We start from the raw sequence: 21,737 nt of genomic DNA, 5'->3' as shown, positions 1-21,737 counted from the left end.
GCCTCCTGTGACCTTGACCTTTGATGGAGTGACCCAAAAAACAATAGGCGTCATCTACTCTGTAAGTCCTATCATCCAGTATGAAGGTTCTAGGTCTAATGGTTCTCAAGTTATTGACCGGAAATGGATTTCCATGTTCTGTCCGCTGTGACCTTGACCTTTAATAGAGTGACCCCAAAATCTATAGGGATCATCTACTCTGCGTGTCCAATCATCCTATGAAGTTTCAACATTCTGGGTCAAGTGATTCTCAAGTTATTGACTGGAAATGGTTTTCCATGTTAGGGCCCCTGTGATCTTGACCTTTAATAGAGTAACCCCAAAATCAATAGGGGTCATCTACTCTGCATGACCAATCATCCTATGAAGTTTCAACATTCTGGGTCAAGTGGTTCTCCTGTTATTGATCGGAAATGGTTTTCCATGTTCAGGCCCTTGTGACCTTGACCTTTGATGGAGTGACCCCAAAAACAATAGGGGTCGTCTACTCCATAAGCCCTGCCATCCTATGAAGTCTGAAGGTTCTAGGTCAAATGGTTCTCCAGTTATTGATCGGAAATGAAGTGTGACGGATGGACGGACAGGGCAAAAACAATGTCTCCCCAGTGGGGAGAGACATAAAAATATAGCTGTTAAATGTTTGAACCTATCTCAACTTGTTTTCTCACTTCGGCCATCAGTGGTAATGATCGAATAAAGGTCGGCTCTTTTATCTATTCAATTGTATCCCTAAACATCTTTTCCCACAAATAAACTCTTCTCTTTACCATATTTATGTAAACAACCACCACTCTCCAATTAACACCGTCATTATTGGTGACAAATGCCTCCGAAGCCTGCCCAAGAATGCTACTGTTGTATGCGCAAAAAAATCTCATACCATTTCGTAACCTTGACCTTGACCTAAGAGGCCACCGGGTCATAAGCGTGACACACTTTCTCAATATGGTTAACATTTGTGTCAAATTATTTTCAAATCCCTCGATAAATGGCAGAGTTATGGACCAGACAAGAAACACCTTTGACTTCTAAGTGTGACCTTGACTTTGGAGCTAGGGGTTTGGGTCTTGTGCATGACACCTCATCTCATTATAGGTAACATTTATGCTAAGTAATCTCAAAATCCCTTCATCAATGGCAGAGTTATGGACCGGACAAGAAACAGACCATGTTGACCTTTAACCTCTAAGTGTGACCTTGATCTTAGAGCTAGGGGTCTGGATCCTACGCATAACACATCGTCTCAATATGAGGAACATTTATGCCAAGTAATTTCAAAATCCATTGATGAATGGCAGAGTTATGGACTGGACACGAAACAGACCCTGTTAACCTTTGACTTCTAAGTGTGACCGTGACCTTGGAGCTAGGGGTCTGGGCCTCAAGCATGACACGTCATCTCATTATGGTAACCATTTATGTCAAGTTATTGCAAAATCCCTTTCTTCTTCTTCTTCTCATTTGCGATTTCAAAATCCCTTTATGGATGGAAGAGTTACAGCCCAGACAAGAATTCACCTGACGCTCGCTCGGACATACGGATAATGCGATTTTAATATGCCCACATTGGGGGGCATGAAAATAGCCACTGGCATACACACCTGTTTGCAGAAGGTCATCAGTGCATGACCTTGTTAAACTTTTATCGATAAGAATGATAAATTATGTCAGTTATAGTGTGTAATGACATATGATACCATAAGCTTGGAGTTTTGGATTTCCGGGAGAAATAATTGATTTCTGCATGACCGGGAGATGGACCAAAAATCCGTGTGTCTCAAGGATGATCCAGGAGACTTGACATGTATGTAATCTAGTACCGAATTTGGCCTAGATTTCATCGAGACAAACAGTTGACAACGTTTTATGTATATCAGGTAAATCAGGTAACCATTAACCAAGTTTTCAATGACTTGACCTAGTGGCACAGTTTCTGACCCCATGTACCCTCCTTTTGAACTTGATCTAGATTTTATACAGACAAACATTCTGACAAAGATATATGATGATAAAGTTCAAAAAGTGGCTTCTTCAGTGTTAAAGTTTTTCTATGATTTGACCTAATGACCTATATTTTCTCAAATGACCCAATTACAAAAATCTCCTAAATTTTTAAACAGACAAACATTCTTTCCAAGTCTCATGAGGGTAGAAAATGTGGTCTTTTAAGTGTTAACAATGTCTTTCTATGATCTGACCTAGTAACCTAGTTTCTGACCCACGTTGATCTTGTGTTAAGGCAAACATTCTGATCTAGTTTCATGAAAATCAAATAGAAAATCAAGCCTCTGACATGTTAACATTGTTGTCCTAGTGACTCAGTATCAAATTTATGCAAGCTTTTCTTGAGGCAAACATTTTGACCAAGTTTATCTAAGATTGGGTCTAAATTATGACTTGTAGCAGGTTAACAGTAAAACTGCTGATGTCATCTGATTGAGGATGACAGGCATAAAGTGATCACAATAGCTCACCTGAGAACCTTGTGTACTGGAGCTATAAATATATATTGTATTCCTAACTAGATAACAAATTCCTAATTAAATTATGTAGTATGTTCTCAGTTCATACCGGTGTTGCCCAGTTTCTATCTCTGTACTCCAAGTTGCCTTTTTCTGCAGCCAGTTTTTTAAGGTCAGTCAGCATTAGTCTTTCTGTCTCCAATCGTTTATCATCAATTTCTTCCTGAGTTACACCTGTGAAAAGAAATCTTAAAAGTGCATATTCACCTAAATATACATATATATCAATGATATCATCACAAAGTATTATAGTAATATAATTTCATGTGTTCCTATATATAATTTCATGTGTTTCTCTATATATATTTCAGCAGTTACATCAATACAACCAAATGTAAGCAAGGTGTCATAAAGTGTATTTCACTGATATGTATATAACCACAATGCTGGGGCAATATCCAATATAAAACTGAAAGTGGGGTGAAATAGAGGAGACAAACAGGAAGACCCAACAGATGCACACACATACAGAAAAACAGAGCACCAACAATAAATTCTTTCATCATTGCTGTAATTCCTTACTACTACAAGGGACTGTCATTACCCTTTCCATATAGATAGGAGTTTATGTCCTTGTCTCTTTTAAAGCAAGAGATTTTCTGCAGATAAGCCAAGTCATACAGATAGGCTAATAAGAAATATGAATTTCCAAGACTGTATAATGGTTGAAACAGTCTACTGTGTAAATTAAAGATCCATTACTTTCATAGGAGCAACAGAAACTATAACAAACTCTTCACTATGACAAAGAATTGATCAATAAGAGTTATATTACAATGCAACTTTACAAATATTCTGTGCTGTATAAAAAGTAACAGAAGGACTTGCCTCTTGATTAAGGTCAGAATGAATAACATCAAAATTACTTACTCTACTTACTGAGCAATCAAGTTGTCAATTTTTTTTAATTTCGACTAATGGACCAAAACTCCAGAGTGACAAAGACTATGCGGCTGGTTATCAAACTTGGCCAAGGTAATTCCCCATAAACATTCAATCTTTTGAACACTGAATAAGACTCAAGTTAACATACCCTAGTGAGATGTACCCCCCCCCCCCACCCCGCACGCACTGCACAGTACTTGCAATCTGACAACAAAACTGCAAAATTTGTGATTAGAATATAGTAAAAAGACAAAATGATTTCCATAATCTGCAGATTTTTTTTCTGAAAGAACATAACTCACACGCACAACTAGGGGCACTGACCTTGTGTGAGTTTCATAAATGTGGGGGCATGGTTCGGAGATTGGCGTGCACAAGATTGCATATGCAGACTGTTGTATGTATAGTAAAAAAACCAAAGTCTATAACTCTGCAGAATATTTTTCTGAAAGAACCAAAACATCCCATGCACAAGTAATGTTGGTATGATCACTTGTGTAAAGTTTCTTTAAATTGTGTGAAATGGTTCGGGAGATTAGGCACTCGCAAGACTGAATATGCAGACTCTATGTATTGCATATTTAATAACAAAGCACCGCAATGCAGGATTCCCCCAGTATACCTTGAATACTATGTGACCTTGACTTGTAGCTAGCCACCCAGAACATGTGCTCTGCACATGTCTTGATTGGTGATTTTTGTGTCTTTTCTTCGAATCTTAAGGGTTCAAGAGTTCAGAGCGATGACCTTTGCCCCAAAGTGTGACCTTGCCTTGAAAGACTGAACATGCGCTCTGCATGCCCTTTTATGTGTTAAACATTTGGCCAAGTTTCTTACACCCTTCAAGCAGTTCAAGAGTTACGAGCGTAATGAAACACACTCATAGGATATTGACCCAAAGTGTGACCTTGCCCTTGAAAGCAACAACCAGAACTGTGCTCTGCCGTTTTGATGTGGGGGAACATTGTGTCAAGTTTCTTTGAAATCCTTCAAGGGGGTCAAGAGTTACAGAGCGACAAGAAACACATCATATAAAATTTCCCTAAGTGTGACCTTACCTTGAATGACATCAAGAACATGTGCTCTGCACAATCGTCCCAGTGGTGAACATTGTCAAAGTTTCTTTGAAACCTTAAAGGGGTCAAGAGTTACACTGCGACACGAAACTGCTAACTACGGTACGGACATGGACAGACGGACACTTGGGTTATACATCCCAACCTTTGGTTTAAAAACAAAGCCCTAAATCTGAGAATTTTTTTTTCAAAGAACAAATTTGGGGGTTTAAAGGGTTTCTTAAATTTTCGGGGGGTTTCAAAGATTAAAGGGCAACTTGATAATTAGTATAGTAAAAAAAAAAAAAACCAAAGTCCATAACTCTGCAATTTTTTCTTTCTGAAGAATCTAAATACCATCCCAAACTTCTTTGTTTGATATTTTGTAAGTTTCTTTAAATTTTGGAAAAGGGGATAGAAGAGTTGGGGGCCCACAAGTTTGGTTATGGCAACAACAGACAACTAAAACCCAGTAACATCCCCACCCCCCCCACCCCCCCCCCGTCTTCAACTTTGTTGTACGACACCAAATTTTTGCGATTCTATGTATTTAAAGGACATCCCCCAAGAATGAAAGGGTTTCCAGCCAGTTCCCAAACTTTATAATTTTTGGTACACAAAAAGCTTGTGCGTGTTATGGGTGAATGTTGGATAAAAATTTTTCCGGGGTTTTCATGGTTAAGTTAATCCACAAAATTATGTAAAATTTATATTCACAACTTCATATTTCCATGAAATAGACGTTTTTGTCCAAACCAAGAAATTTCAAGCCCAGGAAATTAAATGTTTTCACAGTAATTCAAGGGCCATACATGCCAGTATACTTCATATGAATATTTTGAGTCTCCCTTTTATCTTAAAGCTTGTACAAACTGACACATATACTTGATCATAAGGAGGGTGTCTTCTTTTTGTGAGAGACAGCAACAGATCAGAAATATTTGTAGCAGATCAATAGGACAGTTAGTTACAATGTCTCAATTTATGCTGGTCTCAATAAAAGACATTTTCCTCAATTAGAAATTTGTGAGAAACTGAATCTGTGGTAATGAATCTGTATTAGGATTTTTATGTAGTAGAAGAAATGCTACTCAGCTAGTTCGGAAATCATGTACATGGAATAAATGAAGTTATTCTTTTTCTATTTTAAATTTGTTTTTACCTATTTTTTTTTACAAATGTATTTATTTTATCTTGGTGTGGCATACTTGAATCACTTTAATCTGCTTCCTGGAAAAACCCAGAACTGATGTGATATAATGAGAGGTACACAGTGGTGACTCCCAACACACCATAGAGTCTGACCTAGTTCTTACCCCAGATAACATAATTATCTAATTTAGCCTAGATTTCATAGAGACAAACATACCCACCACTTCCCATTTCTGTGGTCAACATCTAAGCATTAAGACCAACCTTTTGCCTTTTGCAGAAAAATACACCACCACTGTGACAGTTTTGCCATATAAAATTTAAGACAGATGCAACAGCATTTGTAAATTCAAAATATCCACTTATATTATACATTTGTGTGTGTGTTCGGGTTTAACCTCTTTTTCAACAATTTTTCAGTCATATAAACGACGGTGTCTACTTGTAGCAGTGAGCACCATGCCCAACTTTATAGTGCTGCCTCACTGGAATATCACGCCGTAGACACGTGGCATGATACCCCACCCAGTCCTATACTATCCCTGTAAGCCTGAATCCCAAAAGGAAGCTGCCAGTACCATTTTTTTACGTCTTTGGTTTGACGCGGCCGGGGATCGAACCCACGAAATCCCGCACTCGAAGCGACGCTCTACCACCCGGCTACTTAGGCGGTTATTATACATTTGATTTGGGGTGTACCGGCCTTGAACAGGTCACATCTATGTATGGCTGTAGGTGTGTTTGCTTCTGTAAGTTAAGACATGTTCTCCTGTATATAAAATATACAGCTAATTAGAGGTTTATTATACTTGACTTACCAAATTGACTTTACTGATATTAAACAATATTCCTTTCTATATGCTGGTAAACACCTACACCAGGGGCTAATGCAAGAGATTTTCAACTGTGAATGCTTCAAAACATTTTATACAATTAAATAAGGAATGGGCTATACATCCTGCAACTGCTGTTATTAATTAACAAATTTCAACTAAATTTGATGTTTTGTTAAACAATACAGCATTAAAGAATTGATAAAATAATTTTGGCAGATGGAATGCTACACAGTTTTTGCAGACAAAATTGTATGCTAGGATAATGGTTCGAATCGTAAATTCGGCCAGGTCGTAAATACGGCACTCACTTGAAAGCTTTTTTTCCAGCCAGATGCTTGAGAACGCATCTGTGTCATCACAAGCACTTGCGTTAGCAACGAAGTCGGCAAAAACAACAAGTTAAGATGAGTAGAAAAAAAGTTGTCCTTCTCTAAAGTTATGTACTCTAAATAGCAAATATTTTGTCTGGCGGGTCGCGTGACGTCATCGCACGCGCTCGTTTATGCTGAGGCCCGGCAAGGGTTAATTCAAATCTTAACTTTATAACACGAAAAGAACATACGCTAACTAGCATAAAACACGTTAAAACCAAGTAAATGAATATATTGTCCCTCAGCGTCACCGAATTTCCATGAGCACTAGAACTCTCTTTTTTTCACACACGTTTACTCTCCAGTTAAAACACCCCCGAAAAGTGACAAGAACACAGTTTTATGCTAGAATGTGTAATAAAAAGTCACGTTAAACTTAAACTACATCATGCTGGTGTGAGAAGGATGACAGGCGTTTTTTAAATCTCTGTTGGCAAATATTTCCCATGAGGTATGCTATTGAAAAATGATTGCAGTTTATTGAAAAAAGAATGAATTTGGCTGTAGCATCGATTTATTTCCAAGACAATGTTGAAAACTAAACCAACTTTATGTTTAAGAAGTGGCCGAATATGTGCAACCTCCAGAGGGTAAAATGTGTAGTCTAAACCTGTCCGTTATTTTAAGCGCCGTTTTATTGTATTCCATATTATAAATAGCCATTAATGATAACAATCAATGTTGCTTGTATTAAAGCATATATGGTAGAAATTTTGTACAAATCCCAAAGAAAGAAATATTTATGAAAAACCGCAAAAAGTGGCCGAATTTACGACTCGAACCAATATTTATCTTGAAATTTTGTCAACAATTGTTTAGATATTCAAACATGCAATTGAAATAAATCATGAAGTATTGTAAATCATGCAGTAAGCCATCTTTAAACATATAAGGATGGGACAATCTGTTATTCTGACTGATGTGTTATTCTGACACATCACTTGGATAAAATGCTGAAAACAAGAGGGGCTTAAAGACCCTGTATTGCTCACCTGACCTAGCTCTTACCCCAGATAACATATTATCTAATTTAGCCTAGATTCCATACAGACAAACATTTTGACCATGTTTTGTGTAAATCAGGCAGATCATTAAGCAGGTTTTTCAGTGATTTGACAATGACATAGCTTTTAACCTCAGGTACCCTACTTTTGAAACTGCAGACAAACATTCTGACAAAGATTCATGATAAAAGTGTTGACAAAGTTTTTCTATGATTTGACCTACTGACCTAGTTTTTTTCCCAAAATGATTCAGTTACAAATTAATCCTATATTTTATACAGACAAACATTGCAGACAAGTCTCATGAAGACCAGGTAGAAAATGTGGCCTTTTGAGTGTAAGCCGTGCTCTTCTATGATTTGATTTTATCCTAAAAGTAAATGTGACCTATTGCAAAAGTTGTTGGTGCCAAAACTTAAATGTTCAATTTGTATTTCTGATGGTCACTTTTCTTACATTCGCTGTATATTTTACACTCATTTGATCATAAGTTCATGATGTCAATTCATAAAATTTTAGAAAACCCCAGATTCATTAAAGCGAAACTATGCTTGCCATACAGATAGATAGAAAACATTTACAGCTGAGGGAATTACTGGGCACAGATGATGCTAACAACCACAATCCACAGACAGGTTGATCTGTAGTTACACCGCTAATCACACAATCCACAGACAGGTTGATCTGTAGTTACACCGCTAATCACACAATCCACAGACAGGTTGATCTGTAGTTACACCGCTAATCACACAGTCCACAGACAGGTTGATCTGTAGTTACACCGCTAATCACACAGTCCACAGACAGGTTGATCTGTAGTTACACCGCTAATCACACAGTCCACAGACAGGTTGATCTGTAGTTACACCGCTAATCAATAACATATTTTACAGAATGCCCCAAGGGGTAAAGTAACGGCCCCAGGGGTAAAGTAACAAGGAATTGGTGGGTATTGTGCTCAAACATCAGTGATTTTGGCAGTAAATTAGCTCACCTTTCAATGAAGTTCACAGCACTGGAAGTGACACAATCCTGATGTTTCTGGATTATGTACAAGTACTAACCCGTTCTCCACAGAAATGACTTGAGACAATATCTTTCATCAAATAGTCACAAGAACATATTCCTCATCCTGGGATCAAACTCATGACCCTTTGATCTGTAGATCAACACTCTCCCTATTGACCTGAGATGGCAGGTCAAGACAAGTTAAGATTTTATTTTTGTTGTAAAAAAACTGAGGTGAGGCCGGTTGATGATCTCATTAACTGGGGATGAATGTTTAATATGATAGTTACAAATAGAAATTAGCAAATTTGATGTCATTTCTGAAGCCACAGTGGCTTATTAGCCATACTGAATAAACTTTCTGCTAGTAATTTTCGATTTTCCAATACAACTCTACACAAGATATGCATAGAAGGGTTTGATAGTGCAAATGCTGTCAATTATGGAGAAAAAATGGCAATCTTTCAAACTCATTATAAAAGAAACACCTTTGAGGCAATAATTTGGTCAGGGTATTTCTTCCATGAATCCAAAAGATTACTGGAATGAAAGAGTACACAAATTACATTGTTGCCATCTAATCTAGACAAATTGTGTCTAAAAACAACTGTTGATTTAATGACCTTTTTAGGACATGACCAAGATTGAATTATTTTCCAGCTAAATGACATATCTAAACCAGATATTCCTGACTTTAGCGTATCTGGTAATATGCCAATATATCACAACTTAATATTGTGAACAATTCTACCAAATTTAGATGTCCATCATAATCCCATCTTGATGAACGTTAAATTTTGTTTCTCAACTATTACACAGGATCTAACTAGACTTTATTCAATTCTGAATGTTTGCGCCATAAATGTAAAGACTGCTCAAAACGTATTTTTTGTGTTAATCTAACAAGTTTATACAAAAACAAGTTTGAACAATATTCCTTTGAAACATGTAACTCTCAAAAGAGTATTAGTTTCTTAAACTATCTAACTGACTTTTCACACGGTTTTGTTAAAACGTTTGGCTAATTTACTGTAAATATCTTACAATGCCATTTTCTTGTACATGTATACGGTTCACTCTCAAATGAAAACAGCAGAATGATGTACATATGGTTATGAAAAACCATAATTATTATGTCAAACTTCAAATCTATATTCTTCAGAATAACAATCATTATTTATGATCTGTTTCGAAAGTAAATCACACATAATACACATAGATATTCATGGTTGGACAGCTTCTCCAAAGAACAACCATACATCTTGTATAATTTCCTGTGTAATTTCTTACAGAACAAAATATAGAACATCTGTCTTTAGAAATAATTTACAGCTGTCTCTCTTCTCATATACTGATATAATATCATAAGTTAGGAATATCCTCTATGTCAATATAAAATATTTAAGCTAACTTTTGTAAATTATGAAAATGACCTCCTGCACACAGATACAATTTCTCATCCTTTACTTTTATCAAGATAAAGTACTGTCACAAGCTTTTTTAGATAAAACAAGGCTGCCACTAAAAAGTGTCTCGCCCAAGGGTGTAAAATGAGTTTTTGAACCATCCCACAAGGTTTCAAAGCAATATATGTAACAGTTTTGGAGAAATTGTCATTTTTGTGAATTTTCACAGGCATCAAATAAGTCTTTAAAAATCCTAATTTCTTCAAGGTTAGGGTAACTTGGGGGCCAGGACTAACCTTGGGGGTGTAAAATTAGTTTTTAAATCATTCTACAAGGTTTAAAAGAAATATATGTAATGGTTTTTGAGTTATTCCCCATTGTCGACACTGTTGTCGACACCGCCAGAATTCCGATCGCTAATTAGTCTCGCTTCCACTAAAAGTGAGCGAGACAAACACAGACTGCTTGATAAGTTATTTTTCAGTTTCATTTTACAGCTTTAATTTTTTTTCAAATTGTGTGGGTTTTGAGTGCAAAAAAATGTTCAAGAAAATTCATAGAGCTTCAATTTAAAAACTGATAACACAGCATGATCATTGAGAGTGCATATTGTTTTCATGAAATTGTCACTTTCCCATTTCAAGGCACAATCAAATGTGTGTGCTGCATGACTTTAACAATCAATTTCCTATGTCTTACATCATCAAGTTACTAAAATGAAATCAGCGGATAAACAACAAGAGTTGTCAGAAGGGACAGCTCACTTGACTAGTTTGACATATCTATGGAAACTAGAGCTTAATGCACCAGATGCGAATGGTGATGTTTTAAATAACAGAATTAGAGTAAAAGTGGGTCAAAAAATTAACTAAAATTCCTAGGAATAAAAGAGATATAATTCATGGAATATTTATACCAGAGTAATGTACCTTGTGTCATCTGATGTCAAGCAATGATACGGAACAACTATTTCAAGTCTGAATTATGTCCATTTAGTAATAACCTAGAGTGAAGGTGCATCACAGTTTTAGCCCGAAATTCTAAGTAACAAGTACAAGGTCAACACTGTTTGACACATGCCTCCTGAAAATGCTTGAAAGAATAATAAATAAAGTGCACAACACGAGTGTAACTCTTGAAAAAAAAATTCAGTCACAACAGTCCCAACAACATGTGCATGTCTACTTTATGATGTATACAAAGTTTCACTGAAACTGGATGGAAAATGTAGGAGTTGTGTACAAAATGTTGTAATGTAGTTGTAACATTTCTAAGTCAAACTAACACATGTATTTGCAAATGGAATTTTAATTTTGTGGTTGTTTACAATGATTTTTTTTTAGTAATTACTGTAATTCTTTTGTTTTTCTAAGTCCACAAAAAAAACTCCTTACCAGGTAGCATACATGCCATAATTTTTCAGAACGTTTCCGGGATTCTGAGTTAAAATTTCCGGGATTTTTACCTTTTGTCCGGGACATACATCGTGACATTGGTATTCGTCTGTTTCATGCAAAAATATCGTAATATTACAAGTAGTTTTGCGAGATAAACATTGTTCACTTGCTTACAATGTTTATTTTGCTGCAAATGTCGTCTAGCTTTCCAAGGGAGGTAAATACATGTACGGGTAATACACATCTATAGTTCGGCACATGAATTTATTGCGTTCCCGAGGTGAACAGAATTAGGAGACTTACTATATACGAAGAATCAACCTGGTCATCGTGATTTAGATTCTAGCTAATTTGGTATCATTCTAAAGCTTAAACATTTATCTAATAATTAAACTGAATCCTTAAAGGAATAAAATATATCTTGTAAATAAAATCGCCAATATAAAATATTTGGAGTCGGGTCAATTTCCATGGATCAGTCGGCAAAGGCATTCAATATTTTAATTTAGAATATGTGTAACAATCGATCTTGATAACCTTTTAAAATAATTATCGTATAATTGACCGTTTTCAATAATCTCTTCCATAAAGGCTACATGTAGCTTTACCGCCAACGTGCTAAAAACAAAGAGATTTACGACTATTGTTCCTAATTTAGGTACCATAAAACAGTTACTGATTGCATAATCCTGTCAGTTCTTAATCAGGGTCATCATAATAACTGACTGTAACTTAATCAGTGTCATCAAAAGATCGTAGCATGATCAAAGCGGACTTAATCAACACATGTCCCGCTCGAGGGCATGAAACTGATTAGGAATAAACAATGTGACACCGGGGACTATTTATTGTGTAAAATTCAACAACTTATAGACAAAACTAGAATGTGTCTGTAGGACACAGGGTGTGCCCCCCACTGGTACATTTGTCACAAATAAGTGGCAATAATTCAAATGTTTGCAGTCTTAATGGGGTATAGCCTCAACAAACATTTTTTGAAAAGGATTCATTATTCTAGGTGCTATACTTTTTGAGCTATGAGCATCACAAACAAAAACTCCACTATTTTGGCTATTTCAAGGGCCATAACTCTGTAATAAGAGCTAAGGTTCTCAAGAAGAATGCTAAGTGTGCAAGGTCACATCACGATAAAGACTCCAGCAAGGTTTCCTGAATTTACATCAAATACTTTTTCAGCTAGATATATAATTAGGTGAAAAAGTGCATTTTTTTACTATTTCAGGGGCCATAACTTTAAAAATAAGGGGTGGAGCCAGACAAAAAATTAGAGGTGTGCAAGTTTATATCATGATAAAGACTTATGCGAGTTTTCAACCATTTATATTAAATACTTTTTGAGCTAGGTGTGTCACAAGGTGAAAATGTACATTTTTGACTATTTCAGGGGCCATAACTCTAAAAATAGGGGGCGGACTCAAATGAAAAATAGGAGGTGCATAAGTTCATATCATGATTAAGACTCATGCAAGGTTTCATGAATCTATATCAAATACTTTTTAAGCTAGGCATGTCACAAGGTGAAAATGTGCATTTTTGACTACTTCAGGGGCCATAACTCTGAAACTGGGGGCAGACCCAAATGAAAAATAGGAGGTGCGCATGTTCATATCATGATTAAGACTCATGCAAGGTTTCATGAATCTATATCAAATACTTTTTGAGCTAGGCGTGTTACAAGGTGAAAATGTGTATTTTTGACTATTTCAGGGGCCATAACTCTGAAAATAGGGGGTGGAGCCAGATGAAAAATAGGAGGTGCGCAAGTTCATATCATGATTAAGACTCATGCAAAGTTTCATGAATCTATATCAAATACTTTTTGAGCTAGGCATGTCACAAGGTGAAAATGTGCATTTTTGACTATTTCAGGGGCCATAACTCTGAAAATAGAGGGCGGAGCCAGATGAAAAATAGGAGGTGCGCAAGTTCATATCATGATTAAGACTCATGCAAGGTTTCATGAATCTATATCAAATACTTTTTGAGCTAGGCGTGTCACAAGGTCAAAATGTGCATTTTTGACTATTTCAGGGGCCATAACTCTGAAAATCGGGGGTGGAGCCAGACGAAAAATAGGAGGTGCGCATGTTCATATCATGATTAAGACTCATGCAAGGTTTCATCAATTTATATCAAATACTTTTCGAGCTAGGCGTGTCACGAACTTCGGACGGACGGACGGACGGATGGACGGACGGACGCACGGACAGACGGACGGACGCACGGATGCACGGACAAGAGCAAATCTATATGCCCCCACCACTCATGGGGGGGCACAAAAACATTTATTTTTTGGGGGGATTATTTTTATTTGTTCCTGTATTTTTATTTTTCCGGGACATTTCAAGACTGTCTGGGACGAGTATGTAATTTCCGGGACAATCCCGGACAATCCGGGACGTATCACATGTATGCAGGTAGAGATACCTTAAAATACATCTAAAATTTGAAAGTAACCACAGAAAAGTGGTCTTGGTTTTTCCCTAAGGTCAATACAATGTAAGTTATTTATAGTAACAACTAAGGGAAGTTAATCTTAAAATAAAAAAAAATATAAAAAAATAAAAAAAGGGGGATAACTCATAAAATACAGGTGTCACAGTTACGGCCCTTGTGTCAAATGATGTAGGTGGTGATGATGAACAATTATTTTAAGTTTGAATCAAATCCCTTGTGAAATAACAGAGATATAGTGAAAATGCATCAAAATTAACATAAAATTCTAAGTAAAAAGGGGGCATAATTCATAAACAATTGGTGCCAGAGTTGTGGACCTTGTGTCATATGATGTGGGTGATGATGTGGAACAATATTTTAAGACTGAAACAAATTCACATAGTAATAACTGAGATAAAGTGAAAGTGCACCAAAACTTTAACCTGAAATTCTAAGTAAAAAGGGGGGATAATTCATGAAATATTGGTGCCAGAGTTATGACCCTTGTGCCATATGATGTGGGTGATGATGAGGGAACAACTATTTTAAGTTTGAAGTAAATCCATCAAGTAATAACAAAAATAAAGAGAAAGTGCATCAAAACTTTAACCAAAGTGCGGACACGGAAGGACGCAGACGCCAGGTCGAGTAGAATAGCTCTTCATACTTCGTATAGTCGAGCTAAAAATTACTTTCAGGAAAGTATCTTGTTTTGGTTTTTCTATTTTAAGTAAATTTAATCTTTTTGGTACAAGAGTGCCTCATCTTCCATTTCTGACATGTCTGAATACTTCTTTCAACGCTCCAATTTCACATAGATTTTCCCCATTTTACCCATAAACAGTTACCAACTACACTTACTATATCATATCTAACAAAGAAATACAATACTTTCAGAATTTTCATTCCATTCTATTACTGACTGAATCCCTGAAGAAAAACTTGGAAAGAAAAAGAGTAATTTACGGTGTTTATTGGGATGCTTGAGAAAACTTTGCCCTCTCCGGAATTAAGAGATGTAAAAATGAATAGGAAAATAGAAAATGGGACCCACTATACATTCATCAACTATGGTGATAGTTAATAATCTCTTCTGGGCATTTGGGAACATAATTCAGTGTCTGTTTACCAATTACTAGAACCTATGATATTTTGTGATGAATAATTACAGTACAATAACTCTAGTTATGATTTGCTGCCTTTACCCTTATGATTCTGCCTTTGCGACCAGTGCAGATGAAGATCAGCTTGCACATCCATGCAATCTGATCATGATCTACACTGTTTGTAATTCAGTCAATATCTTTTTGGTAAGTACCCCTTTTAACAGTTAATGGAAAGATGGACAAGTTCAATACAGAACAAGAGATCACAGAGTGATCTTGGTGCCCACCAATGTGCCATTTTGAGTGTTCCAAATTTCAAGACTTATTGACTAGCTCAAGGTCAAATTTTCATTTCCGTACACAACACTGTGCATGTGGTCCAAATTCGAAAGCTGTAGCTTGAGAAATGTGAAAGTAGATCACTAGATCAATTTCAAGGACAAAGTTCTTTGTACACAAAACTATGCATGTGCATCAAGTTTGAAGGCTGTAGTTTGAGAAATTTGAAAGTAGGTCACTAGGTCAATCTTAAGGTCAACGTTTATTTTGGTACACAAAACTATGCAAGTGGTCCAAATTTGAAGGCTGTAGCTTCAGAAATGTGAAAGTAGGTCACTAGGTCAAAATCAAGGTCAAATTTCACTTCAGAACACAAATCTATGCATGTGGTCCAAATTTGAAAGCTGTAGCTACAGAAATGTGAAAGTAGGTCACTAGGTCAAAATCAAGGTCAACTCATGTCAAGGTTCATCTTGCCACTCAAAACCATACAAGTGGTCCAAATTTGAATGTTGTAGGTTATTGACAAGAAGATTTTAAAAGCTTTTCCCTATATAAGTCTATATGAACCATGTGACCCCCAGGGCTGGGCCATATTTGACCCTAGGGGGATAATTTGAACAAACTTGGTAGAGAACTACTAGATGATGCTACACACCAAATATCAAAGCCCTAGGCTTTGTGGTTTGGAAAAGAAGATTTTCGAAGTTTTCCCCTATATAAGTCTATGTAAACCATGTGCCCCCCAGGGCGGGGCTATATTTGACCCTAGGGGAATAATTTGAACAATCTTGGTAGAGAACTACTAGATGATGCTACATACCAAATATCAAAGCCCTAGGCTCTGTGGTTTTGGACAAGAAGATTTTCAAAGTTTTTCCCTATATAAATCTATGTAAATTATAAAAATAAACAAAGGGCCATAACTCACTCAAAAATTGTTGAACCAGTCTGATTTTCAGGGGGACACAACTAGGGTACCAATACATCATTCTGACAAAGTTTGGTCAAAATCCCCCCAGTAGTTTCTGAGGAGATGCGATAACGAGAAATTGTTAACGGACGGACGGACGACAGACCACGGACGCAGAGTGATTTGAATAGCCCACCATCTGACGATGGTGGGCTAAAAATAGCAGTGTAAGGGTCAAACTTGAAATGTGAGGAAGATATCATATCAGCTAAGGAAGTTGAAACAGTGGCAACCTTTATTCAAATAAAAAGAAATATCTCCAGAGACCTAGATGTTTTTTTCCAAAGATGCTACAAACCAAGTGTTGTGAAACTGTAACAAGTGCTATTATAACGATGCTAAAGAGAAATGATCGTGGATGCCTGAAGATAGAAAATGATTTCCAAAGTTACCTCTTTTAGCCATTTCTGTTTCTATAAAATCTAGGCACACTTCATCCTCACAGATATCATAGGGCATGTTACCATCTGCATTCACTGCTAGCAATTCAGCACCTCTGAAATTTTAAAACATCTTTGTTTCAACTACATCTTTTCAACATACCTGATAACCTTATTTTGTCATTTTCTAAAATATCATATTCTCTATAGAAAAAGTAAAAGTGTTAGCTTTTACATACTTTTATGAAAGAAAGTTATGCTTCATCAACTATAACCCCATAAAACATGATGCTATTGAAACTAGATGTGTGTCCATAGGACACAGGTGCTCCCCACTCCTGTCACTGTACATGGTTTCATGACTCTCGGTGAAACATTTTTAAGATATATGCAACACGAACTTTTCAGCACTTCATGTGTATTTTTCACTAAGTCAAGGACCTTAACTCTGGACTGTCTGGGTGAAACACGAAACTGTAATGTTTTATGACTCTAAGTCAGATACTTTTTATGATACATGTGACACAAACTTGCATGCCATATATGCAAATTCTTTACTTTATTATGGGCGATAACTCTTGTCTGACAGGCAGAAATAACAAGAGCTGTCCGTAAGACAGCCAAGCTCGACTATTCGAAATATTGTCACAGAAGCTGGAAATTATTACCCAAAATGTTTAATATCAAAAGAGTTTTAAGTTCAAAAGGGGACATATCAGAGTTATGGGACTTGATGCTATCAACTAGTTTTATAACCCCGAAGAAACATGTTAAGTTTCAATTCAATATCTGCATTAGTTCTGGGGATAGTAACTTGCATGTAAAACTTTAACCAGAATTTTCTAAGTCCAAAAGGGGGCATAATTTGCTCAAAATACATGTTAAGAGTTATGGAACTTGACCCAGTGAGGTTGGTAATTGACCTAGAAAAAGAATAATTAAGTTTCAAAGCTATATGCCTTTTGGTAATAGCTGTATGTACTTGCACGCAAACTTTAACCAGGATTTTCTAAGTCCAAAAGGGGGCATAATTTGCCCAAAACAAGTCAGAGTTATGGGACTTGGTGCTATCAACTAGTTTTATAACCCCGAAGACACATGTGAAGTTTCAATTTAATATCTGTAGTAGTTTTTGAGATAGTTACTTGCATGTAAAACTTTAACCAGGATTTTCTAAGTCCAAAAGGGGGCATAATTTGGCCAAAATACATGTCAGAGTTATGGGACTTGACCCAGTGAGGTAGGTAATTGATCTAGAAAAAGAAAAAATAAGTTTCAAATCTATATGCCTTTTAGTAATAGCTGTATGTACTTGCACGCAAAACTTTAACCAGAATTTTCTAAGTCCAAAAGGGGGCATAATTTGGCCAAAATACATGCCAGAGTTATGGGACTTGACCCAGTGAGGTAGGTAATTGATATAGAAAAAGAAAAAAGAAGTTTCAAATCTATATGCCTTTTAGTAATAGCTGTATGTACTTGCACGCAAAACTTTAACCAGAATTTTCTAAGTCCAAAAGGGGGCATAATTTGGCCAAAATGAAGGTCAGAGTTATGGGACTTGGTGCTATCAACTAGTTTTATAACCCCGAAGACACATGTGAAGTTTCAATTCAATATCTGCATTAGTTTTGGAGATAGTAACTTGCATGTAAAACTTTAACCAGAATTTTCTAAGTCCAAAAGGGGGCATAATTTGCTCAAAATACATGTTAGAGTTATGGAACTTGACCCAGTGAGGTTGGTTATTGACCTAGAAAAAGAATAAATAAGTTTCAAAGCTATATGCCTTTAAATGATAGCTGTATGTACTTGCATGCAAAAACTTAACCAAGGTGTGACACCGACGCCGACGCCGACACCAGGGTGAGTAGAATAGCTAGACTATTCTTCGAATAGTCGAGCTAACAAGAGCTGTCCGTAAGACAGCCAAGCTCGACTATTCGAAATATTGTCACAGAAGCAGGAAATTATTACCCAAAATGTTAAATATCAAAAGAGTTTTAAGTTCGAAAGGGGACATAATTTGACTAAAATACATATCAGAGTTATGGGACTTGATGCTATCAACTGTTTTATAACCCCGAAGAAAACATGTTAAGTTTCAATTCAATATCTGCATTAGTTTTGGGGATAGTAACTTGCATGTAAAACTTTAACCAGAATTTTCTAAGTCCAAAAGGGGGCATAATTTGCTCAAAATACATGTTAAGAGTTATGGAACTTGACCCAGTGAGGTTAGTAATTGACCTAGAAAAAGAATAAATAAGTTTTAAAGCTATATGCCTTTTGGTAATAGCTGTATGTACTTGCACGCAAAACTTTAACCAGGATTTTCTAAGTCCAAAAGGGGGCATAATTTGCCCAAAATACAAGTCAGAGTTATGGGACTTGGTGCTATCAACTAGTTTTATAACCCGGAAGACACATGTGAAGTTTCAATTTAATATCTGTAGTAGTTTTGGAGAGAGTTACTTGCATGTAAAACTTTAACCAGGATTTTCTGAGTCCAAAAGGGGGCATAATTTGGCCAAAATACATGTCAGAGTTATTGGACTTGACCCAGTGAGGTTGGTTATTGACCTAGAAAAAGAATAAATAAGTTTCAAAGCTATATGCCTTTAAATGATAGCTGTAAGTACTTGCATGCAAAAACTTAACCAAGGTGTGACGCCGACGCCGACGCCAGGGTGAGTAGAATAGCTAGACTATTCTTCGAATAGTCGAGCTAAAAACAAGAGCACTGCCTTGCGAGTGCAGACGCTCCTATGATTTTTTGTCTCTGTATAATACAAATATTGTCCTACCCCAAGTCCAAAAGGGGCCATAATTCTTGCAAAATGCAATGTAGAGTTACTGTACTTACTGTGCAGACAGCTTTTAATGGCGAATAACTGCTCCAAGTTTTAAAGCAATAGCTTTGACTGTTAAGGAGAAAAGTTGACCTAAATGCAAAACTTAACCAAGAAATCTGATATTTTCTAAGTCCAAAAGGGGTCATAATTCATGCAAAAAACTGGATGGAGTTATGTTTCTTGCTGTGCAGAGTTGGCTTTTGATGGTGAACAAATGTTGCAAGTTTTAAAGCAATAGCTTTGACAGTTATGGAGAAAAGCTGACCTAAACACAAAACTTAACCAAGAAATCTGATTTTCTAAGTCCAAAAGGCCCGGCAACAATTCTTGCAAAAAGCAGGATGCAGTTATGTTTCTTGCTGTACAGAGTCAGCTATTGATGGTGAACAAGTGTTGCAAGTTTTAAAGCAATAGCTTTGACAGTTTAGGAGAAAAGCTGACCTAAACATTAAACTTAACCAGGCAACGCCAACACTTATCATGTGATGACAATAACTCATCATTTTTTTCTCTCAAAAAATCAGATGAGCTAACAAGAGATCACAGAGTGATCTTGGCGCCCACCAATGTGCCATTTTTGAGTGTTCCAAATTTCAAGACTTACTGACTAGCTCAAGGTCAAATTTCAGTTCCGTACACAACACTCTGCATGTGGTCCAAATTCGAAAGCTGTAGCTTGAGAAATGTGAAAGTAGGTCACTAGATCAATTTCAAGGACGAAATGTGAAAGTAGGTCACTAGGTCAAAATCAAGGTCAAATTACACTTCAGAACACAAATTTATGCATGTGGTCCAAATTTAAAGCCTGTACCTTCAAAAATGTGAAAGTAGGTCACTAGGTCAATGTCAAGGTCAAAGTTTGTTTCGGTACACAATCCTATGCATGTGGTCTAAATTTGAAGCCTGTAGCTACAGAAATGTGAAAGTAGGTCACTAGGTCAATCTTAAGGTCAAAGTTCATTTCGGTACACAAAACTATGCATGTGGTCCAAATTTGAAGGCTGTAGCTCGAGAAATGTGAAAGTAGGTCACTAGGTCAAAATCAAGGTCAAATTTTATTTCGGAACACAGAACTATGCATGCGTTCCAAATTTGAAGCCTGTACCTTCAAAAATGTGAAAGTAGGTCACTAGGTCAATGTAAAGGTCAAAGTTTGTTTTTGGTACACAAAACTATGCATGTGGTCCAAATTTGAAGGCTGTAGCTTGAGAAATGTGAAAGTAGGTCAGTAGGTCAAAATCAAGGTCAAATTCCAATTCGGAACACAAAACTATGCATGTGGTCCAAATTTGAAGCCTGTACCTTCAAAAATGTGAAAGTAGGTCACTAGGTCAAAGTCAAGGTCAAAGTTTTTTTCAGTGCACAAAACTATGCAAGTGGTCCAAATTTGAAGGCTGTAGCTACAAATGTGAAAGTAGGTCACTAGGTCAAAATCAAGGTCAACTCATGTCAAGGTTCATCTTGCCACTCAAAACCATACATGTGGTCCAAATTTGAATGTTGCAGGTTATTGACAAGAAAATTTTAAAATCTTTTTCCTATATAAGTCTATATGAACCATGTGACCCCCCAGGGCGGGCCATATTTGACTCTAGGGGGATAATTTGAACAAACTTGGTAGAGAACCACTAGATGATGCTACATTACAAATGCCAAAGCCCTAGGCTTTGTGGTTTGGACAAGAAAATTTTCAACGTTTTCCCTATGTAAGTCTATGTAAACCATGTGACCCACGGGGCGGAGCCATATTTGACCCTAGGGGGATAATTTGAACAATCTTAGTAGAAGACCACTAGATGATGTCATATACAAATATCAAAGCCCTAGGCCCTGTGGTTTTGAACAAGAGGTTTTTCAAAGTTTTTCCCTATATAAGTCTATATAAACCATGTGACCCCCGGGCGGGGCCATATTAGACCCCAAGGAAATTATTTGAATAATCTTGGTAGAGGACCACTAGTGATGCTTCATACCAAATATCAAAGCCCTAGGCTCTGTGGTTTTGGACAAGAAGATTTTCAAAGTTTTTCCCTATATAAATCTATGTAAAT

At 36.6% G+C, this 21,737-nt stretch overlaps 1 protein-coding gene across 6 annotated transcripts in view; it reads right to left on the bottom strand.

Annotated features, from left to right (window-relative positions):
• The window catches only part of LOC123549149 (protein phosphatase 1 regulatory subunit 16A-like), a 150,872-nt gene that overhangs the window by 70,341 nt on the left and 58,794 nt on the right, over nt 1-21,737 (bottom strand). For all 6 annotated transcript variants that reach the window (XM_053546623.1, XM_053546626.1, XM_053546627.1 and 3 more), the window contains exons 5-6: nt 16,844-16,947; nt 2,572-2,696 (exon numbers count right to left, since the gene is read on the bottom strand). In XM_053546623.1, the coding sequence (XP_053402598.1) occupies nt 2,572-2,696; nt 16,844-16,947 (229 nt within the window). The remainder of the gene's footprint in view (nt 1-2,571; nt 2,697-16,843; nt 16,948-21,737) is intronic.

Source organism: Mercenaria mercenaria, chromosome 6 (assembly GCF_021730395.1).
Source record: "Mercenaria mercenaria strain notata chromosome 6, MADL_Memer_1, whole genome shotgun sequence".
Taxonomy (NCBI): Eukaryota; Metazoa; Mollusca; class Bivalvia; order Venerida; family Veneridae; genus Mercenaria; species Mercenaria mercenaria.
This window is presented reverse-complemented; position numbering and strand designations above follow the sequence as displayed.